This window comes from Rosa rugosa, chromosome 3 (genome assembly GCF_958449725.1).
Source record: "Rosa rugosa chromosome 3, drRosRugo1.1, whole genome shotgun sequence".
In the NCBI taxonomy this organism is placed as follows: domain Eukaryota; kingdom Viridiplantae; phylum Streptophyta; class Magnoliopsida; order Rosales; family Rosaceae; genus Rosa; species Rosa rugosa.
In genome coordinates, this window is record NC_084822.1 from 227,500 (window position 1) to 246,446 (window position 18,947).

Below are 18,947 nucleotides of genomic sequence, written 5' to 3' on the forward strand. Positions count from 1 at the left end.
TTACCTAAACAACCACGACATTATCCACCAGACCACATGTCCCCAAACTCCTCAACAAAATGGTGTGGCAGAATGAAAAAACCAACATATCCTCCAAGTTACCCGCTCCATGCTAGTCGGAGCCCACATTCGTGAGTATTTATGGGGTGATGCGATCCTTAGCACCGTTTATCTCTTAAATTGCCTGCCTACACAAGCTCTTAAAGCACCGAATGAGGAGGCATACATACGTCCAAAAACACCACTTGAAGCTCTTGGCCAGTTCTTTACCTTACCACCACTTCATACCCTCCCACCCAAGATCTTTGGTTGTGTGGCTTATAGACACATTCCTCGTAATAAGAGAACAAAGTAGGATGCTTGTGCTAAAAAATGTATTTTTGTGGGATATGGTTCTACCCAGAAAGGATATAAGTGCTACAATCCTTCTACTCGGAAGTTGTATATATATTACCATGGATGTAACATTCTGTGAGCAACAATTTTTCTTTGCCCCGAAGACTTCTCTTCAGGGGGAGAGCACATCTGAAGCTGGAGAAGAGCAATCTTCTTCAATATTGGAAGTACCAGAAGTTGTTGTGGAAGAAAGAATTGTTGTACAAGAAAGAAATCAAATGGATCCAGAAGAACCAACAACAGGAAATGAGGATCACCTAGAAGCACCAGATTCAACTGAAGACCCCCCTACTCCTACCACATCAATCCCTATTTCTCATGAGGATGCTCCTAAGGTAAGTCTCAATCCTGAACTTGAGTCAAATATTGTTCTAAATGATGAGCATGTCCTTGATCATGAGCCCAATGATATCATAGGTAATGAGGCTAACCCTGAAACAGAAACCAACACTGAAACAAGTGTACCCCCCAAGTATCAATTGCCAGATCGTACAACAAGAGGGAAGCCTAAAGCCCAGTATGAGCCAAATCTTAAAGCCAAAGCCAAATATCCCATACGTAATTATGTGTCAAACCATAGGTTGTCCGAGTCATATGCATCATTTGTGTTTCAATTATCTACTATTGTCATTCCAAATAAAGTGCAGGAAGCATTAGCAGATCCCAAATGGACTGAGGCAATGAAGGTTGAAATGGAAGCTTTGGAGAAGAATGATACATGGGAGCTAGTACCAAAACCGCAAGGAAAGAAAACAGTGGGGTGCAGGTGGATCTATACCTTGAAATATGCTGCTGATGGGACACTGGATAGGTATAAAGCAAGGTTAGTTGCTAAAGGCTACACACAAACATATGGTATTGATTATCAAGAAACATTTGCACCAGTAGCCAAGATTAGTACCATCCGTGTACTACTGTCTCTAGCTGCTAACTTGGATTGGCCCCTGAAGCAGTTTGATGTGAAGAATGCATTCTTGCATGGAGATCTAAAAGAGGAAGTATACATGGATCTAACCCCAGGGTTCATTGCACCTTCACAGGAAGGAATGGTCTGCAGATTGAACAAGTCTCTATACGGACTCAAGCAATCTCCTAGAGCATGGTTTGGAAGGTTCAGACAGTCCATGAAGGCATTTGGCTACAAGCAGAGTAACTCAGATCACACTCTGTTCTTGAAGCGTAGAAAGGATAAGATAACTGCCTTGATTATCTCTGTGGATGATATGATCGTGACTGGAGATGATCAGGAATAAGTGAAGAAGTTGGAAGCTTATCTATCATCTGAATTTCAGATGAAAGATCTTGGTGGATTGAAGTACTTCCTAGGCATTGAGGTGGCCAGATCAAAAGAAGGCATTTTTCTATCTCAATGAAAATATGTCTTAGACATACTCACTGAAACAGGCATGCTGGCTTGCAAACCTGCAGATACACCTATGGAGCAAAATCACAAGTTAGCAGAATATCCTGATTAAGTGCCTACTGACCGAGAGAGATATCAAAGACTAGTTGGCAAACTCATTTATCTCTCTCACACTCGTCCTGACATTGCATATGCTGTGAGTGTGGTCAGCCAGTTCATGCATGCTCCAAGTGGAGACCACATGAATCGCTCATAACTTTCTTATACGAACTCTGATTTTCACGTGCCGCATGTCCAAGAACTCGTATCGACGCGCTCTACGACTTTTATGAAGGAAGTTTTCAGAGAAACCCAATGTTAACGTTAGTCATCCGTGGGATCTCTAGTTAGCTTTAGAGAGAGAGAGAGAGAGAGAGTGACACAAGATGTATAGTGGTTCGCCTCCGCATGAGAGGGAGACTACGTCCACTTGAAAGCTATACTAGTGTGTCGAGCCTTGCGGCCTAACAAGATTACAAAGTATGTAATGGGATGAATGAATGTGTTGAGTTGTGGGAGGAGGCATTCTTTTTATAGATGAGGGAATGCTCTTCCTTTACATGTTTTTCGATGTGGGATAAGCAACCACACAATTCTAGTCTAGAAATCCTAGTTGTGAGGGCATCTTGGCAAGGGCGGGAACGTGGCTTCCCGGAGGCGGATTTGCGACTTCCGGATACCGTGGTGTAGCCTGAACATAGGGCTACACGATGCATGTCTCGGTTGGGCCTTGCCATGTCTCGTGGATGTCCCAAAGTGGGTGTTACTTATGCTTGGTGATGTAGCAAATACTCCATATTGTTGGAGGTATGTACAAGTCCCCGAAGTCCCCAAGTAAGAGGAGCTTCTTGGTTGGGGAGTTCAAATCATGAAGTCAACAAGCATAAGTAATATCCGAGGGGCGCACGGCCCCTACAAGTCCCCGAGCTCCGCAAGCAAGAAGGGACTCGCTAACCTGCACAACAAAGACAAAAAGCAGGCATACGTAGAATGCTCGTTGCATTGGGCAACAAATGTGAGTTGTATGGATATGCGTTGGCATATATAAGCGTATGGGGTGCGTGATACATGTTGATGTATATACGTGAATGGCGCCGAGTACGATCGATTATGACGTACAAACCCGAGAGTGCATATGGTCGTGTGAGCATATGGATTGCATATGATAAATGTGTGATGCGCACAAAGAGATGTAAGTTGCATGGGCGGTGCGAAGGTAAGCGTTTGTAACGTGGAAATGATGAGTACGTGAACGGTTGTGTTGGTTTGGTTGTCGCTCGTATTAATGGAACGCGAAAAGAATTCAATTTGTCGCAAGCGACAAATGGTAGAAGAATTCAATGTTCCATTAACGTGTGGTGTGTCGAGTAGACATGAGCGTAAAGCTCGAGGATTGCCGGGAAGGCATGAGCGGAAGCTCAATGGGTTGCCGGGAAGGCATGAGCGGAAGCTTAATGGGTGGGCCCCTGCTAGGCCCGCTAGAGAGTCCCCGACTCCCTAGCCATGACGGACCTCCGGATGGTCGGTAATTTGTTTGTTGAGGGGGAGCTGCACGGAGCAGAGGGTGTTGGGTAGCGATCCCAATCTTTGGTACCCAAGCGTCGGGGTTAACTGCCGGATCAATGGGTGCCGTAGGCTGTGTTAACTAGTCCCTTGCTGCAATGCCGCGTAGCAGTCAGTGCTATTATGAGGCGTTGCCTTACCGCTTGGCGGTTTGGTCGTAGACCGTAGACTCGTAAAGTTTGTATCTGCATGAAAAAATGACAAACACATAGAGCAAGCATGTACAAGTAGTAAAGTGGCCAAGAACATGTCGTAGGCATGCTTAAGGGTCATGGAGACATGTATAGACATGGCAATAGCTCTAATTGCGAGAGCGTGAGAGATAAGATATAGTGACTTATCTTATGTCGAGCATGACGGTCCATGTAATCGATCGATGACCACAAATAGCCCGCTTTGGCCTTGCTCTCGTGAAAGGTTGTCCGGTTGAATGAATGTTCATGTTTCCGCCGAACAAAATAAATGATTAGTATTTGGTTGAAATAGTTTAATTTAACCAAGAAAGATTGGCTTCTTTGTATGTACACATAGATCAACAAAGAAAGAGTGTACACCATATGATGATTATTTGTGCCTCAAAATTAAATTTTGAATTAGCAATGAAACTTGGAGAAGCAGTGAATGATTTGAATAATAATATAGGTGTACCGGAGCTTACATGTAGAGTGTTATGAAGAACTAACTTCTTATGCAAGTTGGTTTTTGGGAGAAAACCATTGACCAAAGGTAAGAATGCGGTTGAAATATAAAGTCATGACAAGAAGATCATGTGCTTTATTAACCCAGTTAGGTCATACACATCAAGAGATTTATAAGTACCGCGTAAATTTAAGCAAAGTATGGAAGCCATGTAGTCAGTTAACCACATACATAAATCTGTTTTGAATTTCAAGTTGGTTGAATGAATGTTCATGATTCATTTGTGTGATGATGATACCGGAAGCACAGAAACTATGCATGAGCCATGAGCGTGTCAACTGTATATGACATATCACATGTGAGATAGTCATATGATGTATACATGCAATAGCTAATCTCATGCAAAAGCATATTCAAGAGTAGCGTTAACAAAAGGCATGTGTAAGGCATTGTGCGTGTGAGAAGACGTGTGTATCATGCACTTGATACATGGCGGGATAGACACTACACAACAAGTCAAGATGCCCTGAGGTCATGCTTCACAGTTTAAACAAGTATATGAGGCATATAAAGCATGTTTCTACTTTACACGAAGAAGGTTGAAAAACTTATCTTGCTGGAAGTAGTATCGAGTGCTCGGAGCAGCTCGCCGGATGCTTTGAACAGATGAGATGGGTGTCTGCAGCATGTTTTGGGGTGTCCATAGCAGCTGTGATGGTATTGCCCAGCATAGAAGGTCGATTGCAGGTGCCTAGTGATCTCCAGATTTTCTTTTGTGCTTGGAGTTGATTTAGTGATGGGTGAGACCGGCGGGTGTGTAAACCAGATGTCCGGGTGCGCAGGTAAGATAGAAACGCTGCCCAGAAATGGTGCCCTGCCCAGTATGGCTGGCCAATAACCATCAGCGGAAGAAGTTCGCCGGCGGTAGTCTTGGTGGGCGGAGGTTTTGCTGCTGGTGCTCAAGGGTTCGGCGGAGACTCAAGAGTTCGGCGGAGATCGAAGAGTCCGGCGGAGACTCGTACCGGCTAGCGGAGGCCTTGGACGGCGGAGGGGTGAAGAGTTGGTGGTCGGCGGAGGTTCAAATCTCAGCGGAGGATCTGATCAATGCTAGTGTGGCGGAGGTTGGCCAGCGGAGCGGAGGTTTGGGAAATTGCAGCAGTGGGCGGAGGCTGTAGTGGACGGAGGTAGCGGAGTCGCGCCGGAAGAGTTCGACTTTGGGAAACTGCAGCGGTCGGCGGAGGCTGCTAACGAGCGGTGGTGACTTTGGGAAACTGCAGCAGTCGGCGGAGGTTGCTAACGAGCGGTGGTGACTTTGGTCAGCGGAGATGCGTGACCATCGGGGAAGGCTCTGTCCAGCGGTGGTGGAAGCCTTGGTTGGCGGAGCGGGACCTTGGGTGTGATAGGTGACCGGAGGCGGGAGTTTGTGCGGTCAATTGTGGTTTGCGGTGGTCTGACCGCTTGAAGCGATGCCGCTGATGCCATGATGATGATGAAGGGCTTATGCTTTTTGGTATTGTCCTTGGTGGTGTGCGTCGAACCCTCTGGCGGTTTGGTGAGACAGAGAGCAAGCTTGATTGGCGGAGCGGTAACTTTGTTTGGCTGTGAGGCTTAGCGGTGCTGCCGTTGTGATGGCATGAGCGAGATCAGTGGCCAGCCCCGATGATGATTGAGAGCGCCAAAGTCTCATGCTAGATCCCTGGGGTGTCCAGAGCAAATCTCTGGGTGTCCAGAGAAGATTTGCCAATTTTTTTTTTTTTTTTTTTTGTGTTGAAGTTCAGCGGAGACTTTTTGAGTTGGGCGTTGACCGCTGATCACCAGCGTTGACCAGATGTTGACCGGCCTTTGATGGGCGTTGACTGACTCCGCCGGGCGTTGACCAACCCCGTCGGGCGTTGACCAAGCATTGACCGCCCCATATGCTGGTGTTTCTGCAAGTTTTGACCACTCTATGGGCGTTGACCACGTGTTGACCGGCGTTGACCAGCCATGTTGGGCGTTGACCGGACGCTGACGGGCCAAAGCTCGTGGTAGGTGATGGAGCCTTTGTGTGCCGGTTTCCCACAGACGGCGCCAATGTTAACGTTAGTCATCCGTGGGATCTCTAGTTAGCTTTAGAGAGAGAGAGAGTGACACAAGATGTATAGTGGTTCGCCTCCGCATGAGCGGCAGACTACGTCCACTTGAAAGCTATACTAGTGTGTCGAGCCTTGCGGCCTAACAAGATTACAAAGTATGTAATGGGATGAATGAATGTGTTGAGTTGTGGGAGGAGGCATTCCTTTTATAGATGAGGGAATGCTCTTCCTTTACATGTTTTTCGATGTGGGATAAGCAACCACACAATTCTAGTCTAGAAATCCTAGTTGTGAGGGCATCTTGGCAAGGGCGGGAACGTGGCTTCCCGGAGGCGGATTTGCGACTTCCGGATACCGTGGTGTAGCCTGAACATAGGGCTACACGATGCATGTCTCGGTTGGGCCTTGCCATGTCTCGTGGATGTCCCAAAGTGGGTGTTACTTATGCTTGGTGATGTAGCAAATACTCCATATTGTTGGAGGTATGTACACCCAACGTATAAAAAATCAACCTTTGCCCCCCCCCCTAAAATCATACTTTTTGAAAACAAAATTCGTCCGAAACACTTCCGCTCCATCCACGAACCACATACTCGTACCAACAACGACTAAATTAATTCTGAAAAATCCTCGGAAATAATAACTAATTTTTGGGGTATATATTACAGGTGCGACATTAATTTGCAGACCAAGGAGGTGTACAATACTGAGCACCATGTGAATCTGCATCTGCCTCGAGATGTCTACGACAGGTTTCCCGATATGGTTTTAGAGTTCCTCAACAGTCGAGTGATTGACGCTGAGGTACAAGTGGGGGCTAAGGAAGGTGCAATACTGGGTCAATAGGACTTGGTGGGCTAGGCGAGGCCGCGTTGGCGAGACCCAACGGGTAGGGTGAGGCAGCGCCCTCGGGCCCAAGTGGAGCAGGAGTGGCAGTCCCCCCGAGTTCGAAAGAGGTGAGGCAGTCCCCCCAAGTCCAGGTGGAGGGAGGGGCGCCTACTCAGGTTCAAGTTGAGGAAAGGCAGCCCCCCAATGTGCAAGTGAAGGAACAAACTTGCGATATCGAGCAGGGCGCTCGGGACATTGGAGTACAGCAGCAAGTTCCACCTTTTGAGGTAGAGATCTCCATGGAGGAGTTGTGTGAAGAAGTTGAGCGGCGTTAGAGCAATACTAGTGCTAGGGTTCACTTGGTGGAGGATGCTGTTTTGGAGCAGCTAGATGGTGTCCTAGGCGCCGATGTTGAAGGGCCGAGGTCGCAAGAGGTGATCATCGTCGATAGTGGGGAGGCTGAGGTGACCAGCCAGGTTGTTAATGTGGCAGTTGTGGTGACTAAAGCTAGTGACACCCAACGAGGCACTAGAGAGGGTAGGGATGGTGAGGATATTCGAATGGCCGAGGTGGTGGCCTGCGAGCAGCCAGGCGAGGGGGACAGGACCTGAGAAATTGGTACATGCGCTTGCAATGATGGTGCTGGGCTAAGGAAAAGGACTGCTTCACAACTTCTTCTCGGGAGTCCTCCAGTAGGGGTGACTAATCGATCCTTATGGGGGAAAGAGGTCTCGGGTTGATGAGGTAGTGTGATCGCGGTCCACGAGCGAGGGATCCTGGTATTCGCTTGATGAGGTGGCTAGGGGCCTTGCCCGTACCCTTGGCGAGACTGGAATTACTGATGGTGCTATCTTGCACATTGTAGCTGACTTGCGCAATTGTCATCGTGATCGAGGCCAGGTCAGCGCCGAGGATCCCCGATTAGGGTATCGGGATGCCCAAGAGAGGTTGATGCGGGTAAGTCTTCGATTTTCTGTAACGTCCCGTATCTCAATTTACCTGTTTACTAGTCATTTGAACGGTAAACGACATTTACTTTCACTTTTACTGTCGTTTTAGTACTTTTAGTGGCCCCAAAAATTGACTTTTTGTTCGGGTCAAAATTTGAGAAATTGTTCTTCATGAAAGTTGTAGAGGACGTTAAACCGAGCGCGTGCATATGTGGTACGTAAAAATCGGAGTTCGTATGCGAAAGTTATAAGCGAAATACGAAAGTTACTGTTCATGGTAGATAGTATATATTTGAATTTTTACTGTTGGGCCAGGTAACTTTTCATTTCTCTCTCTCTCTCCTCCTCCCCGCGTCTTTCTTCCTCTTCTCTGCAACTCCGGCCACCTCACGATTCCGGCCACCTGGGGACGAACGAGTGGCACCGTTGGACTCCTCTACTCCTACCCAACCTCCCCACGGCGGTAACTCACGGCGGCTTGGCCGAAAAACGATGCATCGGGTCCTTGAAGTTTATCGGATTGTCGTTTACGGAAATATAATTGTGTACAGGGCAATGTTGCGAGCTACGGCTAGATGAAGGAACTCGTTTTCGTGGTCGCCAACCAGTACTGTGAGTGGACGTTTGTTTTTGAATATTGATGCATGCATTTATTTTTCGAATTAATGTTTTATTAATTATCATATTATTTTAGTTTCGGATATGATTTCGGTTTTGGAATATTGCTTGGATTTTCCATCATGATTTTTGGAACATGAGTTTTATTCGCTCGGATTTGAACTTGTGATTTAAGTGATTTTCGACGAATTATTTTCCGAGGTGATTTCCGGAATTTATTAATATATTTTATTCGTCGATATTGAGATTTCTGGAATATTTTTCGAAATGAGATTTCGATGGAATTATATTTCTTGTTTATTTATTGATTTACGGTTTTGGCATTGGGAATGCCTCATTGATGATTCTGGATTCGGTTTTGTTTCGGAACTGCGATTTATAATTGATCTAATTATTCTTTTAGCGTGTGGGACACGCTGTTGATTTATGTGACTTTTTACGAGAATTTCCGGGTACGGTTGGGAATCGTACTCGTGTGTTTTTATTCGCGGGACTTATGGGGAAGCCTTATAGATTTACTGGATTTGAATGGTTTTTACCCGCCATACCTGGGTCGTCATATTTATTGCTAGCTAGCCTATTAGTACTCCTCCCTGCTTACTATGTGTTTGTGGGTGAGTAAGAGCAGAGCATGGGATGCTCCAGAGTGTGGGACACTCCGACCCGAGCCTGGGAGGCTCCCTTCTTTCGTATGGTGAAACTTCTTCCCCATATCTTATCGTTGCTTGACTAGCGGGGCTAGTCCGATTTTCACTGTAGCCAGCGGGGCTGGTCTTATCTTCTTGAGAAATGAGATTTCAGTTTTACGATATATTATTTTCGAATGTTTTGACTAGCGAGGCTAGTCGGTTTATCGTTTTGAAATCCTTGGATTTAAAGCTAAATGTGTTTTACCATTTGTGCATGCATCGAGGTTTTTAATGAAATAAATGTGGGAAAGTATGAAATCCTTCTTATTTTAAATTGTTTATTTTTGTCCACTCACGCTAACGTTTTTCGTCTACTTTCCCCTGCGCCTTTCGGTTTCTAATGCCCAGTTTGCAGGCGCTATTAGTTGAGGTCGGGCGTACATGGATCGAGGCATAGTTGATGAATGGCTTCCGCACTTTTTTGTTGGTTCTGATCTATTGTGGGTTAGTGTTTTGGGTAGTCCACTTTAGGGGTGACTCGACCAGTTTTCGGTAGAGTTATCTCTAAGGTGGGCCCTGCAGGGCCACCTCGGATTTCAGGGTGAAATTCGGGGTGGGTCCTGTCATTTGCCTTGTTTTGTTTGTTGTTTTTTGTGCATTACTTACGTGGTGTCGTGTGCAGGCTGTGAATATGAACTACCAAGCGTCAACTGAGTTGCTCGAGAATTTTGACAGAGAGATTGCTTGGCTCCAAGGTAAAGCTGGAGGCTGAAAGGTAGAGGGCTCAAGAGCTCCAGGGTTTGTTGGATCGTGACAAGGCTAACCATGAGGAAATGAGGCGAGCGATTGATGAGGGCATTGCGAGGAGAACGGAGTTGGAGCGATCACTGGCAATGGAAGAGACTCGATGGCGGGAGGCCGAGGAAGCTGTTTCCCCTTTGCAGGATTTGAACCTGGACCTCACTGGGAAATTGCAGCGAGCTGAAGTGGGGTTAAAAGCCCAAGACGAGGTTAGGGTACAATTCCGTATTGTTGAGGAAAGCTTGCAAGAGTTGGAGAGGTAAGTCCAAGATCGGGATGCCGAGTTGGAGCTTCACGAGGAGACCTTGCGGAGTTTGGCCCCTTATCCGAATCGCGTGATCGAGTTGGAGAGGCAACTCGGCCAGTTGCAGGGGGAGGTTAATCATTTGGGTGTATTTGAGAGCCAGGTTGGCGAGAAGGATGGGGAGCTAGAACGACTGAGGAAGTTGGTTGATGAAGAGTGTTCTTAGGCTAGTTCTTTTGCCGAGGATTGCATTCGTCTACGCACTCAGGGGAAGACCCATATGGATAAGCTTAAAAAGGCAAAAAAGGATGGTGCATTTCGTGCTGTGGACAATTGTCTTCTGTAGCCCAACTTTCAGGAGAAGATGAATCGGGCATTCTCAGATAGAGCCTTGTATTTGATTCGTGAAGGTATGGCTGAGGGTTGGATTTACCAAGACAAGATGGTTCGCGATATACAGGCGAAGAAAGTGGCCATGTCGTAAGCCAGTGTAGGGAGTGGTGGCCGTGGAGGGAGCATTGTGATCCAGGAACCACCAGTTGCTCCGTAGTGTAGCACTAGCCAGGACGGGAGTTGAGAAGCTGGGGATGTTCATGTTGACGAGCATGGTGAAGCACAGGTGGTAGATACCGAGGCGACACCAGAAGGCGAGAACATTGAGGGGCGAGATGGGGCAAGCGAGCGAGCACGTAGTGCAGAGGGAGAGACTTAGTTTATTTTCATTATTTGTTTTGGTTGGCGATAGGCTCGCTGACGTGTAAATACTTTGGATTTTGTTGGGATATTGGTCGTTTGGCATATTTTTGGATTTTGACCTCCTTTGGAAGTATGGAAAGTCGTATGTTGGGAATGGTTACCTCGATAGGCGATAATCCCCCATGCGTTGAATGTATTAACTGCTTTGTCTATTTTCAATACTGTCATTATTGCAGGAAGGTGATGCGACCTTTGGGCATTCTGGGGTAGTTTTGGTAACCGTTTCTTCCCTATAAATAGGTGAGGTGAGTTTGGGGTGGAGCAAACCCACAACATGGCTCTTCCCTTGTTCTTCAATTTGCTTCTGCTTATGAAATCACCCTTCCAACCATTAGTTTTCCCATTCAAGTTTTTGGGCTTTATAGCTTAATCTCAGGCTTGGGTTATAGGCTTTATAGTCTAATCTCAGGCAGGCTCAGCCACTTCGTCACTTGAAGGGTTGAGCGATCGGTGCTCTTGGGGAACAAAATCTCGGTTCAAGTAAGAAACCCGAGGGCACCGATTGCTACCAGTGCGATGTGGCTACAATGATGGAGATCGGGCGACGATGGGGTAGAGAGTGAGTCTATCCCCTAGTCTTTCCCGCTAGAATTGGACCAACCCGTCAAGCAAGCACCTTCAGCGTCAGCGGCAGTGATCTTCTTCCGGGGCTTCTCAAATTTCAAAGAATTAGGCTTGTCAGAGGAATGATATTACCTTATCTAGAATAGACTTGTGTATCGTATTTTGTAACTAATGGACTTTGGTGTATTGCTATTGGCCGCAAAGCCTTGGTAGTAAATGAAATCTTTGATTTTCAGCATCTTTAGTTATCGAGTATCGGTTGTTTGCGTTTTTTCCTTTTGCGTTTGAGTTGGCGATAGCGTATTCCTTGTGAACATTGCGTTTTGTTAGCTTGCTGGTGATTATGTGTTTAGATTGGCGATTTTTGACTTGGCGATAGAGTACTTTGGGGTATCGATGAGCTTTGAAGTGACGATTGCCATCGTAGGTTTGCGATATACTCGTTTGGGATGTTGGCATTACTAATGGCGCATTTTTAGTATCATTGGTGATTGCTGTGCGTTTGGCGAGAACATATTTGGAAGCATCAACGTTGATGATAACGTATCGGACGTGATTAGTGAGTGTCGCATTTCCAGATGATATTGTTGACATTGGTCATTTACATTATTTGCCTTTACATTTAATCGTGAATCATTGTCGTTGATCGTTAATTTGCATTATCGTTGAGATTTAGTAATCATCGTTAAGATTTATTAATTGATCGCGATAGGCGACACAAGGGTTTGCGAGGGATAGCATTAGCTATATCAGCAGAACCGGCCATTAGCAATATTCCTTTTGTATTGTTGGGGACGCGTGGGCAGCGAGTTGGGATTGCTATACATCGTGCTCCTGCCCTTGGTGTATGTCATTTTATACTTGGGCCACGTTGTGGCTTGATCGCAATAGGCGATGCTTGGTTTGCGAGCAATTGTAATGGCGATGGACGGTTGGGGATCGTAGGATGTAAGTACATATGAGATTTGGAGTATGTAGTGATGGTAAAGGAGGTTCATTGAATACTGCTCTAAAGGCAGGTACAAAATACATTGAATAGTTAACCTTGATGGTGATGTAGTGGATGTCAGCGGTGTCCTTGGGTGGCGAGATGGTGATTTTGTAGCTTGGGCGTGCTCGTCCTCACTTGGGGCAGTAGCAGAGGTGCTGAGCATTCCATGAGTGTGGCAGTATGTTGCCATCACCTCCCCTTAGGTAGAAAGTGGCTGGCCCAACAGCTTCAACAATCTCATAGGTCCTTCCCAACAGGCCTTTAGTCATGTTGAGGTTGGCATTGTTTCCTTCATTACCCAATCCCCGATAGCGAGTAGGTGAGGCATGATCTTGGCATTGTAGTATCGGGCAATATCTGCTTGTTGTTTATGTTGCGCAAGTGTGCTCGCTCTCAGTGCTCTTCTAGAAGATCGAGATGGAGGTTGAGACCCTCAAAGTTGGTTGCCTCGTCAAAGCACACCACCCTATCGCTTTGGACTTCTTGTTCCACAAGGATGACCGCTTATGTGCCAAACAACATGCAGAAGGGGGACTCGCCATTGGCTTCGGTTGGAGTTGTCCGGATGGCCCAGAGGACTTCTGGTAACTTTTCTGCCCAAAAGCCCTTGGCGTCCTCGAGTCGCTTCTTTATATTCTGCTTGATGATCTTGTTGATTGCTTGCACGTGACCATTTGTCTGAGGGTGGGCTGGTGAGACATATCGGATCTTGGTGCCATACTGGCCCACAAACACACCTGGGGCCTTCCTAATTTTGGTCTGTGGTTAGGAAGGCCCCAGGTGTGTTGACACCGCCGATGGTAGGTATTGGAGTCTCCTGTTGACAGGCCCTATCGAGTGCTTCATTATTCTCGACTCTTTGTTAGAGTGCATCGCGAAGAATGTGGTTCTGGTTGGCCCTCATGTTTTCCACCTCCCTATGGGCTGCTGTAGTCGCTGAACACTCGGCCTCCGCCTGGGCGCTCGATTCTATGAGGTTGCGTATGGCGATCTTGAGTACGGTGGTGGGGTCAGTCGTTATGACCAAGGGTGTTTCGTTGTTGGGGCTGAGGAATTCGAGTGTGTGCAGTACTCGCGAGCTGCTCCTTCGCTGGATTGATTGTCATTGTATGTATCGGGGGTGCTGGTAGCCATTGGTAGAGTGTGTTGTCCTGCCAGCAAGGGTCCGAGGGGACTCCTTCTAGCTCCAAATGTTTCAGCTGCACAGATGGGGGTCTAGTCCAGCGGAATCATGGGATGTCTCACTCTGTCACTATCGTTATCGGTCTCGGACGTTTATCTTTAAAACAAACAGAGGTCAGAGGGAAGACCAGGTGTGCCGGCCTTCGATGCTCCGATGCCTAAGTCAGTATCATTGTAAGATAAAGATAATGGAAAGCAATAGTAAACAGTTACCTTTTCGGGGTGTTGGAGATGATACATTTGTAGAGGATTTGGGGAGATGCGGTTTCTTTGCGCCCAATGTGGGTCGATTGAGTTCCCGATACCGACCGGAGGGGTATCAGGAACCCTGCTCGAAGGTGTTTTGCTGTTTTGTGTTTTCGATACTTGTGCCCGGGAGGTATATATACCAACACTACTAACTATTTTCTTCACTGTACAAGTTTTTAATTTATTGAAATACTAAAATACCCTAATATAAAATTACAATAAAGGACAATATCTTATTAGAAATTACGTTTATTTATCTTAATTGCACTCTACATAACACATATATAAACTTCGTTTTTATTGTCTTCATTCATCATTAAAGAAAGTGTTATGGTTCCCTAGCATTTATCATCTTCAATCGTTCTCATATTATGCTAACAAAAAACAAATTTGATCTTCTGTTATAATCACAGGGAATACAATGAAACCCTAAGAAACTTTTCTTTCAAAACTTTTCCGTCAAAAGTGTAAGCCCTGTCCGACAGCACGCCCTTGCAGTGGCGTAGTCGGACGGGCCAGAGTGGACCTAGTGTCCGGAGGATGTTGGTTTGGTAGCTAGCCTAGGCGGAGTGAGGCGGCGTGGTGTTCGAGGTCGAGGTTGTGTGAAAAACTTGTCGGGGACGAGAATCGGTGGTTCGGTGGATTTTTGATAGCGTTGGTGTCTATCCATCTAAGATCCGAGTGCAGTCGGTGGGAGACTTGGCCGTTTAGTGGGAACGAAGGGTTTGAGGTGAGATCAGTTTTTGGAGCTGATCTGTGGAAGAGGATGGCTGGGAGATATGGCACTCCTCGCCGGCGGTTTGGGGATGGTGGTGAAAGAAAGAGATTTCCAGCGATTCTCACAGACTGTGGCGGCGGTGATGCGGCCGGTGGGGGAGGACAAGAACGCAGCATAGCTGGTCGTCGTACTGCACCAACAGCCTTCATTACTGGATTGGCTTGGTGAAAGTTGGGCCTGGACTCTGACCCTTGACCCATTTTACTTTTATTAGTTTTATGTTTTTTTAATTTTAGTAAGACGTGGCTCTATGCCGGCAATAAGTCTCTACCACTTTTGGTTAGGGCGACATGGGTTTTGTCACACTCAGTGTGCCTTGTCTGGCCTAGCGAGGTGACGAGCTATTTGCTTGATCAAATCGTCGCAACCTCTTAGTGGCAGGATGAAACGAAGTGTCGCCAGTTTTGTTTCTGTGCGGTAACATAGTGGGAAAGCTAATATTTGTAATGATGCTTCTTTGAGATAGAGTTACATTTCCGGTATGCCACTGCTTTATCAAAACAAATTATGGAGTAGCCAATCGTGCACTCTTTGTTAATTGGTGCTTGTTAGAATACATAGTTTTTGTGGAGACTTCTGGTATTATTTCAGGATGTTCTCTCGATACTTACTGTAATTTGGGGTTCAGGCTCTATGTCCCCTCCTTGTATTCTGTAGTTTCATTAATCAAGGCTTGAAGGCAGCCGCACCAGCCCATTTTCAGTAAAAAAACGAATTCGTGAAGCAGAGGAAGCCAAACAGAAAAATAATTCAAGTTAGACTGTACTTTGGAAAATAGTATTTTGGGTATTGTAATGGGTGAACTAAGTAAACTTGATATTAAAAACATATATGCAAAGTGAGAAGAGAATGTAGGATGAACAAAATAATTGGTAGGGCAGCAATAACCGCACCCATTAAGTTTTTCTTTATAAGAAATAGAAGTGAATTTTTTTTCAGATTAATTTGAGAATAAATTATAAAAAACTATTACACGTTAGCAATCATTGATTGGAGTTATTGCACTTGGCAAATAACAATAGTAACAGACAAACACATTAGTAATCCTCACTTTCAATTATATTCCATCATTTTTTTCTCTGACACAAACACACTTTAAAATTATTGCACTACAAACACACTTTAAAGTTATTGCACTTGGCTAATGGCAACTAGTAATAGACTTAATAGCCAACTGCAACTAGTAATAGACACTCGAGGTCGAAGTGTATATATGCCAAGTTAAAGGGACACCGTTGCAATTCACCCTCGAGATGTTTAACCATGGTAAAAAACCATGAAAGTATGATAGGCACCCTTTTTTTTTTTTTCCCGGACCTGAAACGAGAATAGATTAGATTCAAATATTAACGACAAAACAAGGACGATTTGAAACTAGTTTCGCATACGATCACATACTCTCAGCGATACTACTAGGCTGACTCAGATACGACAGTGGAGGAATCCCTTGTTGATTACTAAAAATGTTACTTGGATCAATAATTGTTTTCGCTCTCACCAATCTATCATAGTTGTTCAAGAAGTACTTCTCACCCCAAACCCTGGCAATCTCCACAGCACCCTTATCCTTCGTTGGAACTCTAGTGTCAACCAAACGCATCACTCCGAGGTCAAGGTCAATGTAGTTAATGTAAGCAGTCCTTGGACCCCATGACACATATTGTGTCATTGAATTATATAATCTTCTTATCCAACCTATGTACTCATTTCTTTTGTAATTTTCTTCTTCCTTCCACTCCACCAGGTACTGAATTGTAAAGAGATTACCGTTTCTGTGGGGAAAAGCAATGGATTCACTGCTTATACGATGCATAATACCACCGTAAGGGTCTAAGATGACGTACCCTTTTGGCTCCTCCTCAAGTATTTCCACTGCAGCCATTATGCCCGTGTAAGAAATTGCGGTCCGGACATAGTCTGATTTCGCTTTGAAAAAACCTTTCTCTTTTAAGTACCGATTTCTCAAGTCGGAGATGGCACTTCCATTACCTAGGCCGGAGAAGAATACGATCGACTCGATCCAACTCATTTCCTTGCAGTCTTCTTTTACAATACCCAAGTCAGGGAAAACCTGATCTAGGGTGGACATAGCACTGCTTCTTGGACCCAGATAAAACCCTTTAAATGTCGCTGACAACCCAGTAGTACCACTGGTCTTGGCTTCTGGCAACCCAGCACCAACAAAACAGGAAATATAGAAGTCATCTTCTAAGAAAGGTGCAACATGTTGCCACTTATCTACTAGATTTGCTATATGGCTTTTGTTTCCTGCTCTAGACGCCAGAAAAACTGTTACTTTTTGTGGCACTTTGGACAGTTGGATTTTCCATGCATAGACAATCCCCCAAACACCCCCACCACCTCCTCTAATAGCCCAAAACACATCCTCTCCCATGCCTTGTCGGTCTAACAACCGTCCGTCAGCATCAACAAGAAGTGCATCCGCCACATTATCAGCTGCAAGTCCATATTTCCTTGAAAGTAGTCCAAATCCACCGCCAGCAATATGGCCACCGGCACCTACAGTTGGGCATGACCCAGCTGAGAAACCGTGAACACTGCTTGCTTTGGCAATTGCATGGTACGTCTCACCTAGTGTTGCACCTCCTTCCACCCATGCCATTTCGGTTTCCAAATCCACAGAAACCCTGTTCAAATTCATCATGTCAATGATCACAAATGGAGCTCCATCAGCAGCAACAGATGATGTCCCTTCATAGCTGTGTCCACCACACCTCACTCTGATTGCCAAGAACACTTCTCTAGAGCAGAATACAGAGTTTATTATCTGCTCAACACTCTCAGGGAGTATAATGGCTATTGGCTTAGGAACTGTGGGCTCAGCAAAACGTAGATTCTGAATAGAAAAGTTGAGCAACTTGAAGTAAGAAGCAGAGTCATTTTCTGTGTTGGGGAATGTAGTAAAGTTGTTGATGTTGTGGAGAGTCAAACAAGAAGTGATTTCGTCTGTAGGTTCAGCTAAAGAAGGCAAAAGGATGCACATAAAGGTAAAGAACTGAGTGAATTGGTTTCTCGGGGATATTGCCATTAGCTTGGCTAGCTTCTTGGTTTTGAAAGCTGCTATGGAGCTAATTAAAGAAACAATAGTAGTGGATTTTAATGGAGCAAATTAAGTTGAGAATAATGTGGTACATTGAGGACAAACGGATGAAGAGATCAATGTAAGGGTGATATATTGTGGCCGGCAATTGATTAGAAAATTGGAAGTTGAGCAAAGTTAAACTCCCCCACATATTTAATGGTTCAAAATGCCATGGAAATGAAAGGTGACAAAATTAGTTTGCATGAGATTAAATACTAAAGAGGTTAGGTTGGAGAGAGCGAAGAAGACACAGAAAGATACATATATTGCACAAAAGCATGAATAATTGAAAAGTTACAAAATGTGAATATATGCATGCCGGCCAACCAAAGGGTCCAAATCAAGCCTGCCCACGTTGGCTCATGTGTTTTTATCTGAAAAATGAAATTCTATTGCATGGAAGGATTGGAAGCTCATTATGGGCATTGGCTTTTCAAAACTCTTAATCGATTAGGCGTTGCCTTGTCCATTAAAGCTTGTAGGGTGCTACTAGCATCCAATCATGCAGGACAAAACTAATATTAATCCAATCTCATACTACGTCCAAGAACGTAAGTCATGACCAATTAATAGCCTGCCTGTGTTGTGAAACTCGATCAGTTTCTGACCCAACTCTAGCACACTACAAGTCTACAACAAAGTAAGTGCAGCGATGGTTAAGATGCGGGTAGCAAGAAACATCAAGGGAATTAATATCATGCTTAGATGTTATTGTGGGGGATTAGATTCGTATGTTAATCATCGACCCTATTTAATAGTCAATAATTTTCCTACTACTAAATTAAGGACTCTTGACCATTTACTCAATTTGGGCCCAATAAATGTCCACTTACTCCACCAAAAGATTTGTGTGTCACTGTGCCTACTTACCCAATTTAAATGTAAAAAGACAAATTTGCCCTTTAAATAATTAAAAAATCATTGAAAACCTCGCCGGAATCCGGAATCCGGAATCCGGTCGCCGGTCACCGGCCTCCGGAATCCTATCACCGGTCGCCGGAGGTTTTCAAAAAGGTCGCCGGAGAGTTTTATTACCCCCCAATAAAGTTTTATAAAGTTTATTGGAGGGCAATAAAATGTTTATTGGAGGACAATAAAATGTTTATTGGGTATTATTGGGGGCAATAAAGTTTATTGGAGGGCAATAAAAAGTTTATTGTGGTCCAATAAAAAGTTTAT

The 18,947-nt window shown here is 45.1% G+C and overlaps 1 protein-coding gene across 1 annotated transcript; it reads right to left on the reverse strand.

Moving 5' to 3' along the window:
- Positions 1 to 15,687: 15,687 nt before the first annotated feature.
- LOC133739786 (berberine bridge enzyme-like D-2) lies at positions 15,688 to 17,833 on the reverse strand. Its single transcript, XM_062167593.1, has one exon. It carries the CDS (start codon positions 17,712 to 17,714, stop codon positions 16,056 to 16,058), a length of 1,659 nt encoding a protein of 552 aa, XP_062023577.1. The 5' UTR covers positions 17,715 to 17,833; the 3' UTR covers positions 15,688 to 16,055.
- Between the last annotated feature and the right edge of the window lie 1,114 nt (positions 17,834 to 18,947).

Bases quoted from the DNA above. Each gene is read 5' to 3' on its own strand.
- LOC133739786 (XM_062167593.1), bottom strand. From the start codon at position 17,714: ATGGCAATATCCCCGAGAAACCAATTCACTCAGTTCTTTACCTTTATG.